The 15,917-nt window shown below is 36.5% G+C and overlaps 1 protein-coding gene across 1 annotated transcript in view; it reads right to left on the bottom strand.

Annotated features, from left to right (window-relative positions):
- The window catches only part of CNBD1 (cyclic nucleotide binding domain containing 1), a gene marked incomplete at both ends in the record, with an annotated part of 312,854 nt that overhangs the window by 275,340 nt on the left and 21,597 nt on the right, over positions 1 to 15,917 (bottom strand). The window contains one exon of the mRNA XM_080938558.1: positions 14,362 to 14,475. Within this exon, the coding sequence (XP_080794684.1) occupies positions 14,362 to 14,475 (114 nt within the window). The remainder of the gene's footprint in view (positions 1 to 14,361; positions 14,476 to 15,917) is intronic.

A 15,917-nucleotide genomic window follows, 5' to 3' on the forward strand; every position in this document is an offset into this window, starting at 1 on the left:
TTGTTTTAGGAAGTCTGTAGAATTTTAAAATTACTGTTATTAAACATTTTCATTTGTATCATGCTCGGAAAAGTGTCTGGTTTAGTATCTAATCTTTTTGTACAAAATGCCTCCCGTGTCCTGGTATGGACTTCAGTTAAGACTCCTGTCTAGACACTTTCTTTGAGCATATTGACTACCATTTGCACCAGGCTAAGGTGATATAAAATGTTTTCAGAATTATTCCAGTTGGGAAAATTTATATTCTTTTTCTTCTCGTGCCATAGCTTCTAAAAGTACAAATCATACCAGTGATTCTCTTGTGAAGATACAAACAAGGATTAGAAGATTGATGATGACAGTACTCAGGCCATCTGCTACCTGGACCAGCAGTTCCTAAAGTTTTAAAGACTGATGAGTAGGAGGTCTGGAGAGGCTGAGCAACTGATGAGTGAGAGACCTAGGCTGCAGGGGAGCAGAAACATCTCTGCGGAGTGCACACGGAAAGTGCACACCCTACCTTGCCCTGCCCTGCCTTGCCCGATCCAGCAATTGGGAACAGAAAATTAGAACTTCTGTTTCCACCCGGAGGAGACTTCCGGCCGCAGAGCGGAGCCTGGCCCATATACCACCTTGAACGGCGGCTCATAGAGGCTGAGCAACTGGTGAGTGGGAGACCTAGGCTGCAGGGGAGCAGAGAGATCTATGCGGAGTGCACACAAAAGTGCACCCCTCGCCTTGCCCTGCCCTGCCTTGCCTGATCCAGCAACCAGAAACAGAAGGTTGGAACTTCTGCTCACACCCTACGACTCTGAGGCATAAAACAGGACTCGGCCCATCTGACACCTGGACCAGTGGAGAACCAGGGACACAGACCAGATACAAGGGAAAGGCAAGAGCATATCACTGACAACAAAATGGCAAGAGGAAGGAGAAAGCGTATATCCCGAGAAAACCAAGACAATATAGCAACACCAGAACCCAGCTCTCCCATAACAGCAAACATCGGAATTCCAAACACTCCAGAAAAAGAGAACACAGACCTGAAATCATACCTCAAGATGCTGATAGAGATACTTAAACAAGAAAGGGAGGAAAAGAAAAAAAGATTCAGAAGCTTTTAAAGAAGAAACAAGAAAAACACTCAAAGAACTCAAAAAACTAGAGGAAAACAGAACCAAAGAAATAAAGAAATGGAAGAGAGAAATTAAAACAGAAATTGACACAATAAAAAAAAAAAAAAAAAAAAAAAAAAAAAAAAAAAAACGCTAAAAGAGATAACCCTAGAGTCAGAACACCAAAAAAAAAAGAAATCAGGAGTCACAGAAACAAGCATTTCCAATAGATTACAAGAGATCGAAGAGAGAATCTAGGGGGCAGAAGACAACATTGCAAACATAGACAAAACAGCCAGAGAAGATGCAAAAAACAAAAAGCTCCTAACCCAAAATGTCCAGGAAATCCAAGATACAATGAGAAGACCGAACCTAAGGATGATAGGAATAGAAGAGGGAGAAGAATATCAACTAAGAGGCACAGTAAATATCTTCAACAAAATCATAGAAGAAAACTTCCCTACCCTCAAGAATGAGATAACCACGAGCATAAAAGAAGCCTTCAGAACTCCAAATAGGTTGGACCAGAAAAGAAGTACCTCCCGACACATAATAGTAAAAACATCAAGTGCCCAAAGTACAGAAAGAATACTAAAAGCAGTAAGGGAAAAAAGTCAGGTAACATATAAAGGCAGACCAATCAGACTCACACCCGATTTCTCAACAGAGACTATGAAAGCTAGAAGAGCCTGGACAGACATCATGCACTCCTTAAAAAGCACAAGTGCCAGCCCTAGCTGCTATACCCAGCAAAACTATCAATCACCATCGATGGAGAGACGAAGATATTTCAAGACAAATCAAAATTCACACAATATCTGATCACAAACCCAGCACTACAACAAATTATAGGTGGAAAACCCAATACAAAGAGGGAAAATACAGCCTAGTAAAAACAAGAAAACTCCTAAACAAGAAAACTAAAAGAAGAAAAAAAAACAGACACAACTCAACCCAAAAAAGCAGTAATGGCAGGAAACAGAAACAACTATTCCTTGATATCTATTAACATAAATGGTCTCAACTCCCCAATAAAGAGACATAGACTATCAGACTGGATACATAAACAAAATCCAGCCTTTTGCTGCATACAGGAAACTCATCTCAGAGACAAAGAAAGACACTATCTCAGAGTAAAAGGGTGGGAAAAAAACTTCCAAGCAAACAGCTCCAAGAAGCAAGCTGGAGTGGCTATTCTAATATCGAATAAAGTGAATTTCCAATCAAAAGTTATCAAAAAAAATAAGTAAAGACACTTTTTACTCATTACCAGGGAAATCTGTCAGGAGGAACTCTCAATCCTTAACATATATGCTCCAAATAAGAAATCACCCACATTCATAAAAAAAACCCTACTAAAGTTCAAAAAATACATTTCACCCCACACAATAATAGTGGGAGACTTTAATAACACACTCTCACCAATGGACAGATCATGGAAACAGAAACTGAGCAAGGACACTGCAAAACTAGCAGAGACTTTGAACCAACTAGAATTAATAGATATATACAGAACATACTATCCTAAAGTAATAGAATACACCTTCTTCTCACCACCCCATGGCATCTTCTCAAAAATTGACCACATAATTGGACACAGAACAAGCCTCCATCGATATAAGAAGATTGAAATACTCCCATGCATCCTCTCAGATCACCATGGTCTATGGCTGGTCTTTAACAACAACAAAGACAACAAAATGCCCACATACACATGGAAACTAAACAACGCTCTGTTAAAGGATAGCAGGGTCAAAGAAGAAATAAAGAAAGAAATTAAGGATTTTCTAGAATTCAACGAAAACAAAAACACAACATACCCAAACCTATGGGATGCAATGAAAGCAGTATTGAGAGGAAAACTCATAGCCCTAAGTGCTTCCAAAAAGAAAATGGAGAGAACTCACATCAGCAACCTGACAGCACAGCTAAAAGCCCTAGAACAAAAGGAAGAAGATATACCCAAAAAGAGTAGACGGCAAGAAATAATCAAAATTAGGGCAGAAATAGACCAAATAGAAACCAAAAGAACCATTGACAAAATCAACAAAACAAAGAGTTGGTTCTTTGAGAAAATCAACAAGATTGATAAACCCCTAGCCAGACTAACTAGAGGGCAAAGAGAGAGTATCCAAATTAACAAAATCAGAAAGGAAAGTGGTGACATAACAACTGAAACTTAGGAAATTCAAGAAATCATCAGATCCTACTACAAAAACTTATACTCCACAAAATTTGAAAATCTGGAGGAAATGGACGAATTCCTAGACAGATACAAGGTCCCTAAGTTAAACCAGGACCAAGTAAACCATCTAAATAACCCTATAACACCTAAAGAAATAGAAGAAGTCATCAAAAGCCTCCCAACCAAAAAAAGCCCAGGTCCAGACGGGTTCAGTGCAGAATTTTATCAGATATTTATTGGGGATATAACACCAATACTCGCCAAACTATTCCAAAATATAGAATCAGATGGAATATTACCCAACTCATTTTTTGAGGCTACAATAACCCTCATACCTAAACAACACAAAGACCCTACAAAAAAAGAGAACTTCAGACAACTCTCACTTATAAACATTGATGCAAAAATACTCAACAAATTCCTTGCAAACCAAATCCAAGAACACATCAAAACGATCATTCATCATGACCAAGTAGGCTTCATCCCTGGGATGAAGGGATGGTTTACCATAAGGAAATCCATCAATGTAATCCACCATATAAACTAACTCAAAGACCAAATCACATGGTCATCTCACTAGATGCTGAGAAAGCATTCGACAAAATCCAACACCCCTTCATGTTAAAAGTCCTGGAAAGAACAGGAATCCAAGGTCCATAGTTAAACATAATAAAAGCAATATCCAGCAAACCAACAGCCAACATCAAACTTAATGGCGAGAAACTTGAAGCAATCCCACTAAAATCAGGGACTCGACAAGCTGCCCACTCTCCCCCTACCTATTCAACATAGTACTGGAAGTCCTGGCTGGAGCAATTAGACAGCAAAAGGAGATCAAGGGGATACAAATCGGAAAGGAAGAGATAAAAACATCACTCTTTGCCAATGACATGATAGTGTACTTAAGTGACCCCAAAAATTCCACCAGAGAACTCCTACAGCTGATAAACAAGTTCAGCAAAGGGGCTGGATACAAAATTAACTCAAACAAATCAGTAGCCTTCCTATACTCAAAGGACAAACATGTGGAGAAAGAAATTAGGGAAAACGTACCCTTCACAATCGTCACAAAAACTATGAAATACCTTGGTGTGACTCTAACTAAGCAAGTGAAGGACCTGTATGACAAGAACTTCAAACCTCTATAGAAAGAAATTGAGGAGGATCTCAGAAAATGGAAAGATCTCCCATGATCATGGATTGGAAAAATCAACATCTTAAAAATGGCCATCCTACCAAAAGCAATCTACATATTCAATGCAATCCCCATCAAAATTCCAACCCAGTACTTCATGGAATTGGAAAGATCAATGTGCAATTTCATATGGAATAACAAAAGACCTAAAGTAGCGAAATCCATCCTCAGCAACAAAAAAACATCTGCGGGAATCACTATCCCTGACCTCAAGCTATATTACAAGGCAATTGTGCTGAAAACTGCATGGTACTAGTACAAAAATAGGCAGGTGGATCAATGGAATAGAATAGAAGATCCAGAAATGAGCCCTCATGTATATGGTCACCTGATTTTTGACAAAGGAGCAGTAAACATTCAATGGAAAAAGGACAGCCTATTCAACAAATGGTGCTGGTCCAACTGGCACTCAACATGCAAAAGAATGAAAATAGACCCGTTCTTATCTCCTTGTACAAAGCTCAAGTGTAAGTGGATTAAAGATCTCCACATTAAACCAGATACACTGAAACTATTAGATGAGAAAGTAGAGAAAACCTTAGAACACATAGGCACAGGAGAAAATGTCCTGAACAAAACACCAATGGCTCAAGCTCTAAGGTCAAAGATTAACAAATGGGACTTAAAGAGATTGCAAAGTTTCTGTAAGGCTAAGGACATCGTCAAGAAAACAAAACGGCAACCAACAGAATGGGAAAAGATCTTTACCAACACCACATCAGATAGAGGCCTAATATCCAAGGTGTACAAGGAACTCAAAAAGCTAGACACCAGAGAATCAAATAACCCTATTAAAAAATGGGGTACAGAGCTAAACAAATCATTTTCAGTTGAGGAACACCGAATGGCCAAGAAACATCTGAGGAAGTGCTCGACATCCTTAGCCATCAGGGAAATGCAAATCAAAACAACCCTAAGATTCCACCTCACACCAGTCAGATTGGCCAAGATCCAAAACTCAGATGACAGCAAATGCTGGCGAGGCTGCGGAGAAAGAGGAACACTTCTCCACTGTTGGTGGGGTTGCAAGCTAATACAACCACTCTGGAAATCTGTCTGGCGATACCTCAGAAAATTGGATATAGTACTACCTGAAGACCCAGCTATTCCACTTCTGGGCATATACCCCAGAGACACTTTAATACACAACAAAGATATATGCACCACAATGTTCATAGCGGCTCTATTTATAATAGCCAGAAGCTGGAAGGAACCCAGATGTCCTTCAGAAGACGAATGGATACAAAAATTGTGGTACATATACACAATGGAATACTACTCAGCCACCAGAAACAATGACTTAACCAAATTCTTAAGAAAATGGCTGCATCTAGAGAAGATCATCCTGAGTGAGATAACCCAGTCACAAAGAACAGACATATTATGCAGTCACTGATAGTGGGATGCTAACCCCAGAGGCTTGCACTCCCCCAGAAACAACTCACAGACTGTATGAAGTCCAAGAAATAAAGAAAAGAAAAAAATATACATATATTCACAAAACAAGAAGACTTTGACTATTTCCATGGTGCGTTTTGTTTTGCATGTACTTTACGCTTATTGCAACTAGTACGTTTTCAATGCATACTGTTAAGCCCTTGAAAAAAATCAAGTACTGACTAAAAAACATATTCACATGGTTTTATGTAAAATTTATTTTAATGTCTGAAAAAACAGTACTGACAAAAATGTATAATTTAAGCAAAAAATGTTTAAAATCTGTACATTTATCTTTGTTTTGCAAAATAAAGTCGTTTAAAAAATAAAATAAAAAAAAGAAAGAAAAATGCCAAAATGAAACAAAAAGATGAGAAAAAACAAAAACAAAAAAAAAAAAAAAAAAAAGAAAATAGACCCTTTCTTTTCTCCTTGTACAAAGCTCAAGTGCAAGTGGAATCAAATATCTGTACATTAAACCAGGTATACTGAAATTATTAGAAGGGAAAGGAGGGAAATTTTAGAACACATAGGCACTGATGAAAATTTCCTGTACAGAACACCAATAGCTCCTGTTCTAAGGTCAAAGACCAACAAAAGGGGTTTTAATGAGATTGCATAGTTTCTCTCAGGCTAAGAACACTGTCAAGAAAACAAAACAGCAGCCAACAGATTGGGGAAAGATCTTTATCAACCTTACATCTGATATAGGCCTAATATCCAAGGTACACAAAGAACTCAAGCAGTTATACACCAGAGAATCAAACAACCCTATATAAAAATGGGCTACAGAGCTAAAAAGAAGTGTTCTCAATTGAGTAATATGGAATGGCTGAGAAGCATCTAAGGAAGTGCTTAACATCCTCAGTCATCAGGGAAATGCAAATCAAAAACAACCCTAAGATTCCACCTCACAACAGTCAGAAGGGCTAGATCAAAAACTCAGATGACAGCAGATGTTGGTGAGGATGCAGAGAAAGAGGAACACTTCTCCACTGTTGGTGAGATTTTTAACTGGTAAAACCACTCTGGAAATCTGTCTGGTGGTTCCTCAGAAACTTGGACATAGTACTACCTGAAGATCCAGCTATTCCACTCCTGGGCATATACCCCAGACATACTGCAACATACAACAAAGATACATGCACCACAATGTTCATAGCACCTTATTTATAATAGCCAGAAGTTGGAAAGAACCCAGATGTTCTTCAGTAGATGAATGGATACAAAAATTGTGGTATATTTACACAATGGAATACTACTCAGCTATTAGAAACAATGACTTTATGAAATTCTTAAGAAAATGGATGAATCTAGAGAATATCCTGAGTGAGGTAACCTAGTCACAAAAGAACATACATAATATGCAGTCACTGATATTTGGATACTCACCCCAGAAAGCTCTGAACACCCCAGAAACATCTCATGGACTATATGAACTTCAAGAAAAACTAAGGCCAAAAAAAAAAAAAAAAAAAAAAAAGAAAGCCTTAGTCTTTCTTCATGACAAAAATAAATGTATAGCACCCTCTCAGAGTGTGGTACACCTGGACCTCAAATCATTAATATTCCAAGAGCTAAGATAATATCCTTGTGGCAATTTTTGGTATTCACAAAGCATTATATATAATACATACCCAACAAGAAATCTGTTTCCATGTTATATTCTGTCCTACATGTACTTCATGCTTATGGTAACTAGTGGGATTTCTATGCATGCTATCCACCCTCTAAAAGAATTAATTACTGATAAAAATATTCATATAATGTTATGCTAAAATGCCTTTAAAAATCTGTAAATTTATCTCTCTTTTTTTCAATATAGTGGTAAAATTAATAATAATGCTAGAATATAGAAAAATCCTGCTACTGTGAATTTTGTCTTCTGATTTGAATATGGATGTAACTTAGCTGTACAAGCTCTTTAATCATAATGAAATTTTATTTAGTGTTCTGTTAGTATTGTTTTGTTGTTGTTGTTGTTGTTGTTGTTGTTGTTGCTGTTTTAATGTATTGGGGGTCTACTTTTAACTACTTTTTCTTAACTGCCAACTTGACCAAGAATCACCTAGGAAAAGGATCTTAATAAAAAAAAAAATATCTAGAGCAGGTTGGCTTTGAAAAATGCTTGTGAGTGACTATCTTAACTCTTAATTTAGATGAAGAAGACACAGACCACTACTGTGGGAAGCTACCATTTCATAATGAGTAAAGGCTAGCTGACAGTTCAAAAGCAAGGATCCATGTGCGCACTCTTTCGGGGCTGTTGACTGTGGATTTAAGACTTTAATTTCCAACCTTCTCTGCAGCAACTGATTGTAACCAGAAACTGTAAGCCAAATAAATTCTTCCTCTCTCATATTACTTTTTTTGTGTGTTTTGCTTTATTTTGTTTTGTTTTGTGAGATAGCGTATGAAGTCTAGCAGTCTAGATGTCCTGGAACTTGCTATGTAGAGCATACCGTTCTTTAACTCACTGAGATCTACCTGCTTCTGCCTAGGGAATGCTGAGATTAAAGGTGTGTGCCTCAAAGTTTATCTTTCCATACTGCCTTTTATCATGTGTTATCACAGCAACCAAACTGAATCTAGGACAAATGGCATGACTGTATGAACCACAACCATTATCCACAGTACATAGTAGTAATGAGAACTACTATATTTCAAGGGCTTGACCACTGTAGAACAGTGTTAATCTTGTGCTTTTACTGGATAAAACCGTTGAGGCACTTTAGAAGTATTTTCTAAAGCCACATTGATACTATTATACAAAACAAAACAAATCAAAACAACAACAAAACCCAAACTCTAGTCTTCAAGGTCACAGTTTTGTGTTCTTTAAAAACTTAAAATACAGCTGCTTCTGTACTTCATGTTTTTATCCTAAAATATTCTAGAAATTCACCTTTTAATATGTTTCCAAATAAAATTTAAATAGTGCCAACAGTTCCAAAACATCTTTGACCTCATCCTTGATCTAATTTTTAATGTTTTAGTACATCTGCTTTTCAATGTCTCAGCCAGATCTGCTGTTTCTTTCTATTAATGAGAAACTGCTCCTAAGAATTCCACTACTCCCGAGAAGCATTTACTCCCTCCTTGGGACAGAGTTGATGGACGGAGTTCTTCTGGTCTCTTCAAGTGCTCTTGCATTAGGCCCCTCTCTAGCTGCCCAGATCCAAGAAGCTTAATGAATTATACAATATAGAATATGACCATCATAACAGGCAATGTGTTGGTCAATAGCTTTAATAATCCTTTCTCTGACTGTTGAGGCCACAGCCAAGACTATACTCAGGCTTCATGAGAGGTTTTGTTCTGCTGTCCACTGTACCAAAAAGAAAATCTGGTTGCACCCCAAGCTGACAAGTTTTGTAGGAACTAGGTAAAAGATGGAGTCATTTTAAAAGATATTGAGAAATTGAAACAAATGTCCCCATGGTTTGGACTTTTAGAAAGCTGGTGATGCATTTTCTTTGTTGATGGTTTATGTGAGAGGAACTCAATATAATGCAACCACACAGCTGGAGGCAAACAGGACCCATAGGAAGGGTCTGTCTTCCAGGTCTAGGATCGAGTGTTATGAGGAGCAGTGCCTCCAGAACAAAAAAGAGATCAAGACTGTCCAAGAGGAAGATATCAAGAAATGAAGTTGCCCTCTCCTGTCTAGACAGAGTAACCTTGGTCACACATTACATAGATCAGTCATTGAAAATAGTTTAATAATGGCAGTATTTAGGGTCTGCTAACTACTGCTTCCTGACCAGATTTATTCGTCAAAAATGTTGCTTGACTCATGATTTATTCTCATGGTATTGATTATACTGTGCAGTTGGTATTATTTCCATTTCTATGTTGATGTTTAATATGAGTTAAAAAATTCTCTTGACAGGTGCAAGCATCCACATAAAACATTCCTCCCATCTATAACACAGGACCTTATAATAATATCAGCTAGAGTGGTATAAAATACAATGTATGAAGGACTCCTCTGACAACAGCCACTGAGTTCACAATTTTAATAGACTGAATTTTAACTCAATTGGAAGTATATTTATTGTCCCTTTGAAGTAGATTGCTTTTTCTAATATGAAAAATATAGATTAATGTTCAGTATTGTTAACAGCCACATTGTGGTATGCATTCTGATTTTTCTTTTGCCATGAGGCATACACTGAATTCTATTAAATATCCTTTAATGTCTTCTTTTGAGAAGTGCCTTACTTCTTGTCCATTATTTACTTGTGTTGATTTCTCGCTATTGAGCTAAATTCTTTCTGAATTTTACATATCAATCCTACATGTCAAGTGTGGAATTTACAGATATTTCTGCCTAATTTATTGATATGATCTCACCTCTTTTCCTTGCCTTTGAAATGAGTCTTAGTTTAACATCAAATCTTGTATAGTTTTATTTCCCCTACGTTTTTGATATGTATCAAAAACATGTAGCACAGTTTTGACTTTTAGCCTAAAATTTTGTAGAAATGCTTTAAAGGTTTTGGGATAGGCTATTGTTTAACTTCTAAATGAATGACTATCTTTTCTTTTAATCCTGATATTAATTTATTCTAATAATAACTATGTACAATCTCTCTGACTATAAATAGGGTTTTCAAAGTTCTTTATTTTGCTGGTTAGATTTTGTCAGTCTGACACAAACTTAGGCATACTTAGGAAGAAGAAAATACATCCTCCCTCACATTGAACTATAGACAAGTCTGTAGGGAAGTTTCTTAGTAAGTAATTGGTAGGGGGCTATCCCACTGTAGGTATAGCCAATCCAGGGTACGTGGTCTTGGGTTATAAGGCAGGCTGAGCAAGTATAAAAAACACTTCGGGAAATAGTGTTTATCTTTGATCTCTTATAGTAAATACATATCATTATATTTGAGACCATTATCATTGATCTCAAATGGGTGTTTCTACCCTGAATTTAATCATTTTGTTCGCAGATGAAAGAAACAAACTTTTATGTTTATAATAAGCCTCAAAGTACTACAGCTTGGCAGATACCTATCATGTATGCAATTATGTCTTCTTTCTCCTCAATAACTCCAGGTTACAATTTGTCATATCCCGGCTGAACTGCACCTAACTCCAATGGGCCATCTCACAATGGCTATGTTTTCATGACACATCAACCCCGTGGCATCTTCTCCTCTCCTCATCTTCTTCTTTCCCTTTGAGGTCCTCCTAAGACCCCAAACCCAGAAACTAAAATTCCACCTACATCTCTTCTGCCCAACTATAGATTGTAGGAGAAAGATCACATAGCATTACTTGATGTATGAGAGGCGTTAACATTCTAAGCTCTGTCCCACAGTTACCTGGCAACAGTCAGGTATTCCGGAGTCACTATAAAATGGGGCTGCTTGCCCCCTTCTCACTCTCTTGCTCTCTTGCTCCTCCTGTTCTTGCCCTATTTGTCTGCTCCTGCTCTCTGCCCTTTCCCCTCCCCTCCTCTCTCCATGTGCTCATGGCTGGCCTCTACTTCTCTGCTTTCACTCTCCCTCTGCCCTTTTCTGTCTCTACTACCCTCCTAATTCCTCACCCCATGCCCTGAATAAATCCATTCTATACTATACCTTCATGTGGCTGGTCCCTCAGGGGGAAGGGAAACATCAGCATGGGCCTGCAGAGGCACCCTCTTCCTCCATATCTGATTATAGTAAATATATATCATTATATCTGATATATAATATATCACCTCCATAGAACACATTCCTCTATCTTTTAATAAACACATCATGAGGATTCTCTCATTCCTGAAGCAATAAGGCCCATTATTTAGAATTATAATGCATAGCAACATACAAATCTCAACAGTCTCTGCTTCATTTAGCTGCCATGTCTTCCCTAATGATAATAGTCTGTAAGCCAAACATTTCCTTCTCTAGTTGCTTTCTTATAGTGGTTTTTTTTTTTTTTTTTTTTTTTTCTCACAACAATAGAAGCTGAACTAAGACACCATCTTTCAATATATTACCAAGTTTCAAGAAGAAAAACAGAGGAATGGATACAGAAAATGTGGTACATTTACACAATGGAGTACTACTCAGCTATTAAAAACAATGACTTCAATAAATTCTTAGGTGAATGGATGGAACTAGAAGCGATCAACCTGAGTGAGTTAACACAATCACAAAAAAAAAAAAAACCCACACATAGTATGCAATCACTGATAAGAGGATACTAGAATGAAAAGATCTGAATAACCAAGAAACAATTCACAGACCTTATGAAGTTCAAAAAGGAAAAGGGTCAGAATGTGGATGCCTCAGACCTTCTTAGAAAGCAGAACAAAATACTCAGGGGAGGAAATACAGGAACAAATAGAGGAGCAGGGACTGAAGAAAAGATCATCCAGAAACTCCTCACCTGGGGATCCATCCCATATGAGGCCACTAAACCCACACACTATTGCTGATGCCAAGTAGTGCTTACCGGCAAGAGCTTGATATGGATGCCTCCTCAGAGACTCTGCCATAATCATACTGATACAGAGGAGGATGCTTGCAGCTAACCTTCGAACTGAGCAGAGGGACCTCAATGAAGGAGCTAGAGAAAGGACTGAAGGAGCTGAAAGGGTTTGCAACATCATGGGAATAACAACATTATCAAACAACCAAACCCTCCAGAGCTCCCAGGGACTAAAACATCAATCAATGGATACACATGTTCAGACCCATGGCTCTGGTTGCATATATAGCAGGGGATAGCATTTCTGCCATCAATGGAAAGAGAGGCCTTTGGTCTAATGAAGACTTGTTTTACCAATGTAAAAGAAAGCCAAGAAGTTGAGATGGGAATGGGTGGTTGGGAGGGGGAGCACCTTCATGGAAGCAAGGAGATGGGGAGGGGGTTGGGGGAGGGAGCAGGTAACATTTGAAATGTAAATACAGAAAATATCTAATAAAAATTTTAATAAAAGAAAAAAATTAGTGCACCATTCACTAAAGAAGAAGAAGAAGAAGAAGAAGAGGAAGAGGAGGAGGAGGAGAAGGATGAGAAAGAGCTTTCCAACCTACTATTGAATTATTTGTCTTCAAGCAATTCTCAACAAACTCTATACATTCACCCACAATTTTATCACTTTAGTTTTTTCATAAATTCTCCTTGCGTTCGGACCTTTGCCCAAGTGGTTTCTATTTAAGATGTGAGCAATATTTTCCTATTTTATGGGTGGGTATGTGGTTCAGTACTTGTAAATCAGAAGTCTTTGATAATCTATAGTTAATTCACAAGAGATTTTGGTGAATTTCAGTACTACTTATTCTAAAAGACTACTTTTTTTTCCCTCATCTGGAACTTAATAAATCTAGTCTGTCCAAATCTACCACAAGAAATATGGAAATGAAACCAATCCACAGATATGTGAAGCAGACCTATGGAAGGAAAGTAGCTATCAAAATTATAGTTTAAATTTAAACTTGGCTTTCATCCCAAATATATCAAAAATATACCTTAATATCACTATGCTTCTCAAGTTAATTTGTTGGCTGATTGGACACATAAACCAATCAATGTTCTTTGATTTTCTGTTGTGTTATGTATTTTTTATCCCCATGCTACAATAATAATATATCAAAGCCAGAAGTACCTTATAGATGAAAGATTTTATGTTGGCTTATGAATCCAGAAAGATTATCTCTGATACTAATGAAAACTTGTCAGCAGGTGGTCAGTGCAGGAAACTGAGTAATTTTGAAATGTTTAATAATGACCATTGTGGCTAGGCTTAGTTTATAAAATAAGGTGGCATAAGAAACTTATGAATAACTGAAGTACCTCTCTTTCCCACCCAAGTATTCATTAATTTACAGGACTAGTCTGCCTTTGGAACAAGCACAGGGAAAACAAATTAGTCAATATAGAATGAATCAACTCTACAGCTTTTGGGTACATAGCTGAAGCACTCTATATCAGCTCATGGCACAGATATTTGTATGTCCATGTTTATTGCTATGTTCTTCAAAACAGTCAAGTTTATAATTTCTCTTCTTGATTATCAACAGATAACTAGAACAAGAAAATTTCCAATATTCACAAAAGAATTTTACACAGTCAAAACAAACAACCACTAGGTTGCTTGAAATAAAATAGACAAATTGAAGACTATCATATTAAGTGAAAGAGGAAAACTCAAAAACAAAAAAAAATAATGTTTTTTTATTTCCTTTATGGATTCTATGTTTTATGAGGATACATATAATCACTTAAATATATAATAGATGCATATATGGCATAAAATTGAAAAGTAAATTAGTATAAAGAGAGGAGACAGGGGACATAGCAGAAATACAGGGAAGTGGATAAGACATGATCTTCTTTAACAAAATTGTCATTATGAAACTCTACAGCACTATGTAATATGAATATATGCCAGTCCTGAAAATCACAAGTATATCAATTACATAAAATAATTACTTAAAAAAAAGGATTCTTACTTTTTTTCAACCTGGTTAGGAACTTTAGGCAATATTGGTTTTTTATGGAGGAATATCTGAGGATATTGCTTGATGAATTCATCATGAGCTGCCAGATGAAGGGAAGAATGCTGGCTAAAATAAAAGAGGGAAAATAGGTGTAAGGATTCCACACAATTTATTTTATATGAGAGTTTTATTTTAATATATAATTGCATATTAATTTTATGCAAAGATTTTTATTTCTGCAGTTGAAGAAAGCTGTTATTTAATTCAGCATAGTAAATTTTCTCTAAAATGATTTCCAAGTCCTTTGTATATACACACACACACACACACACACACACACACACATATATATATATATATATATATATACATACTTACATACATACACAGACATACATACATACATACATACATGCATACATACATACATACATACACACAAATACACAAATATGCATTGTGTATAGTCTTTTGAATGTTTCCAATAATTTGAGAAAACGTCATGCACATTATGTTTTAGGTCTATAGTAAAGAATTGTTATGTGTGAGAAAAACCTCAATATGTCCCACTCTGGAAAGTTGCTATAATCATCTAAGATAGTTTTGATAAATGCAGGATTAGTTCTTTTACTGATGAATCACAGACTCCTCTGGTAGGAAAAGGTAAGCTTCTCTCCTTAGTGAATTCTTCTACTGTAAGCATACAAGTAACAAGATATATGGAAACAGGGCAAACTGTGAAGCAATAACCTTTGTTTCCAGAAAATCTACCTCATGCGATTTCACTAACAACCATCATAAAACACCAACATCTGAAGTGCCAAATATTCATCTTGTCAGCTCATTTCAGTAATTAGTAAAAATGACCATCTTTCAGAATAAATGTTGATAAACATCTTGGTCACAATTTGCTTTGTGGAAATAAATATAAAACCCTCAATAAAAGGCTTTTCCTTCTTGGTTTTCCAATGAAAACAGTGACACATTAAAATAGTTGTAGCTATGTGTTTTTTCTACCCTCTTTTTTTTCTAAAACCTTGTATTGATATTTGACACAAAATAAAGTACACATATTTTGAAAATATGATTTTATTTACTTTGCGTCAAACAGACAGATGGAAGTGTAGTTTAATGCATTGTGTATTTCTCACAGTATTGACAAATGCTGATCAAGTATCTACTCAGTTTTTAAGTTTGTCCACATAGTTATGTGGAGTATTTCCAAAGAGCTCAGATATGTGTATTTGAAAACTGAAAATTAATAATCATCTATTTTACATATCTACCTAAATTCTTTAAATACTTGTACTTGACCCCAAAAATTACACCAGAGAACTTTTACAGCTGACAAACAACTTCAGCAAAGTGACTGGAGATAAAATTAACTCAAACAAATCAATAGCCTTCCTCTACTCAAATGATAAACATGATGAGAAAGAAATTAGGGGAAAGATACCATTTACAATAGTCAAAAACAATACAAAATACCTTGGTCTGAACCTAACTAGGCAAGTGAAAGATCTGTATGACAAGAACTTCAAATCTCTGAAGAAGGAAATTGAAGATCT

This window comes from Micromys minutus (assembly GCF_963924665.1).
Source record: "Micromys minutus genome assembly, chromosome: 26".
NCBI lineage: Eukaryota > Metazoa > Chordata > Mammalia > Rodentia > Muridae > Micromys > Micromys minutus.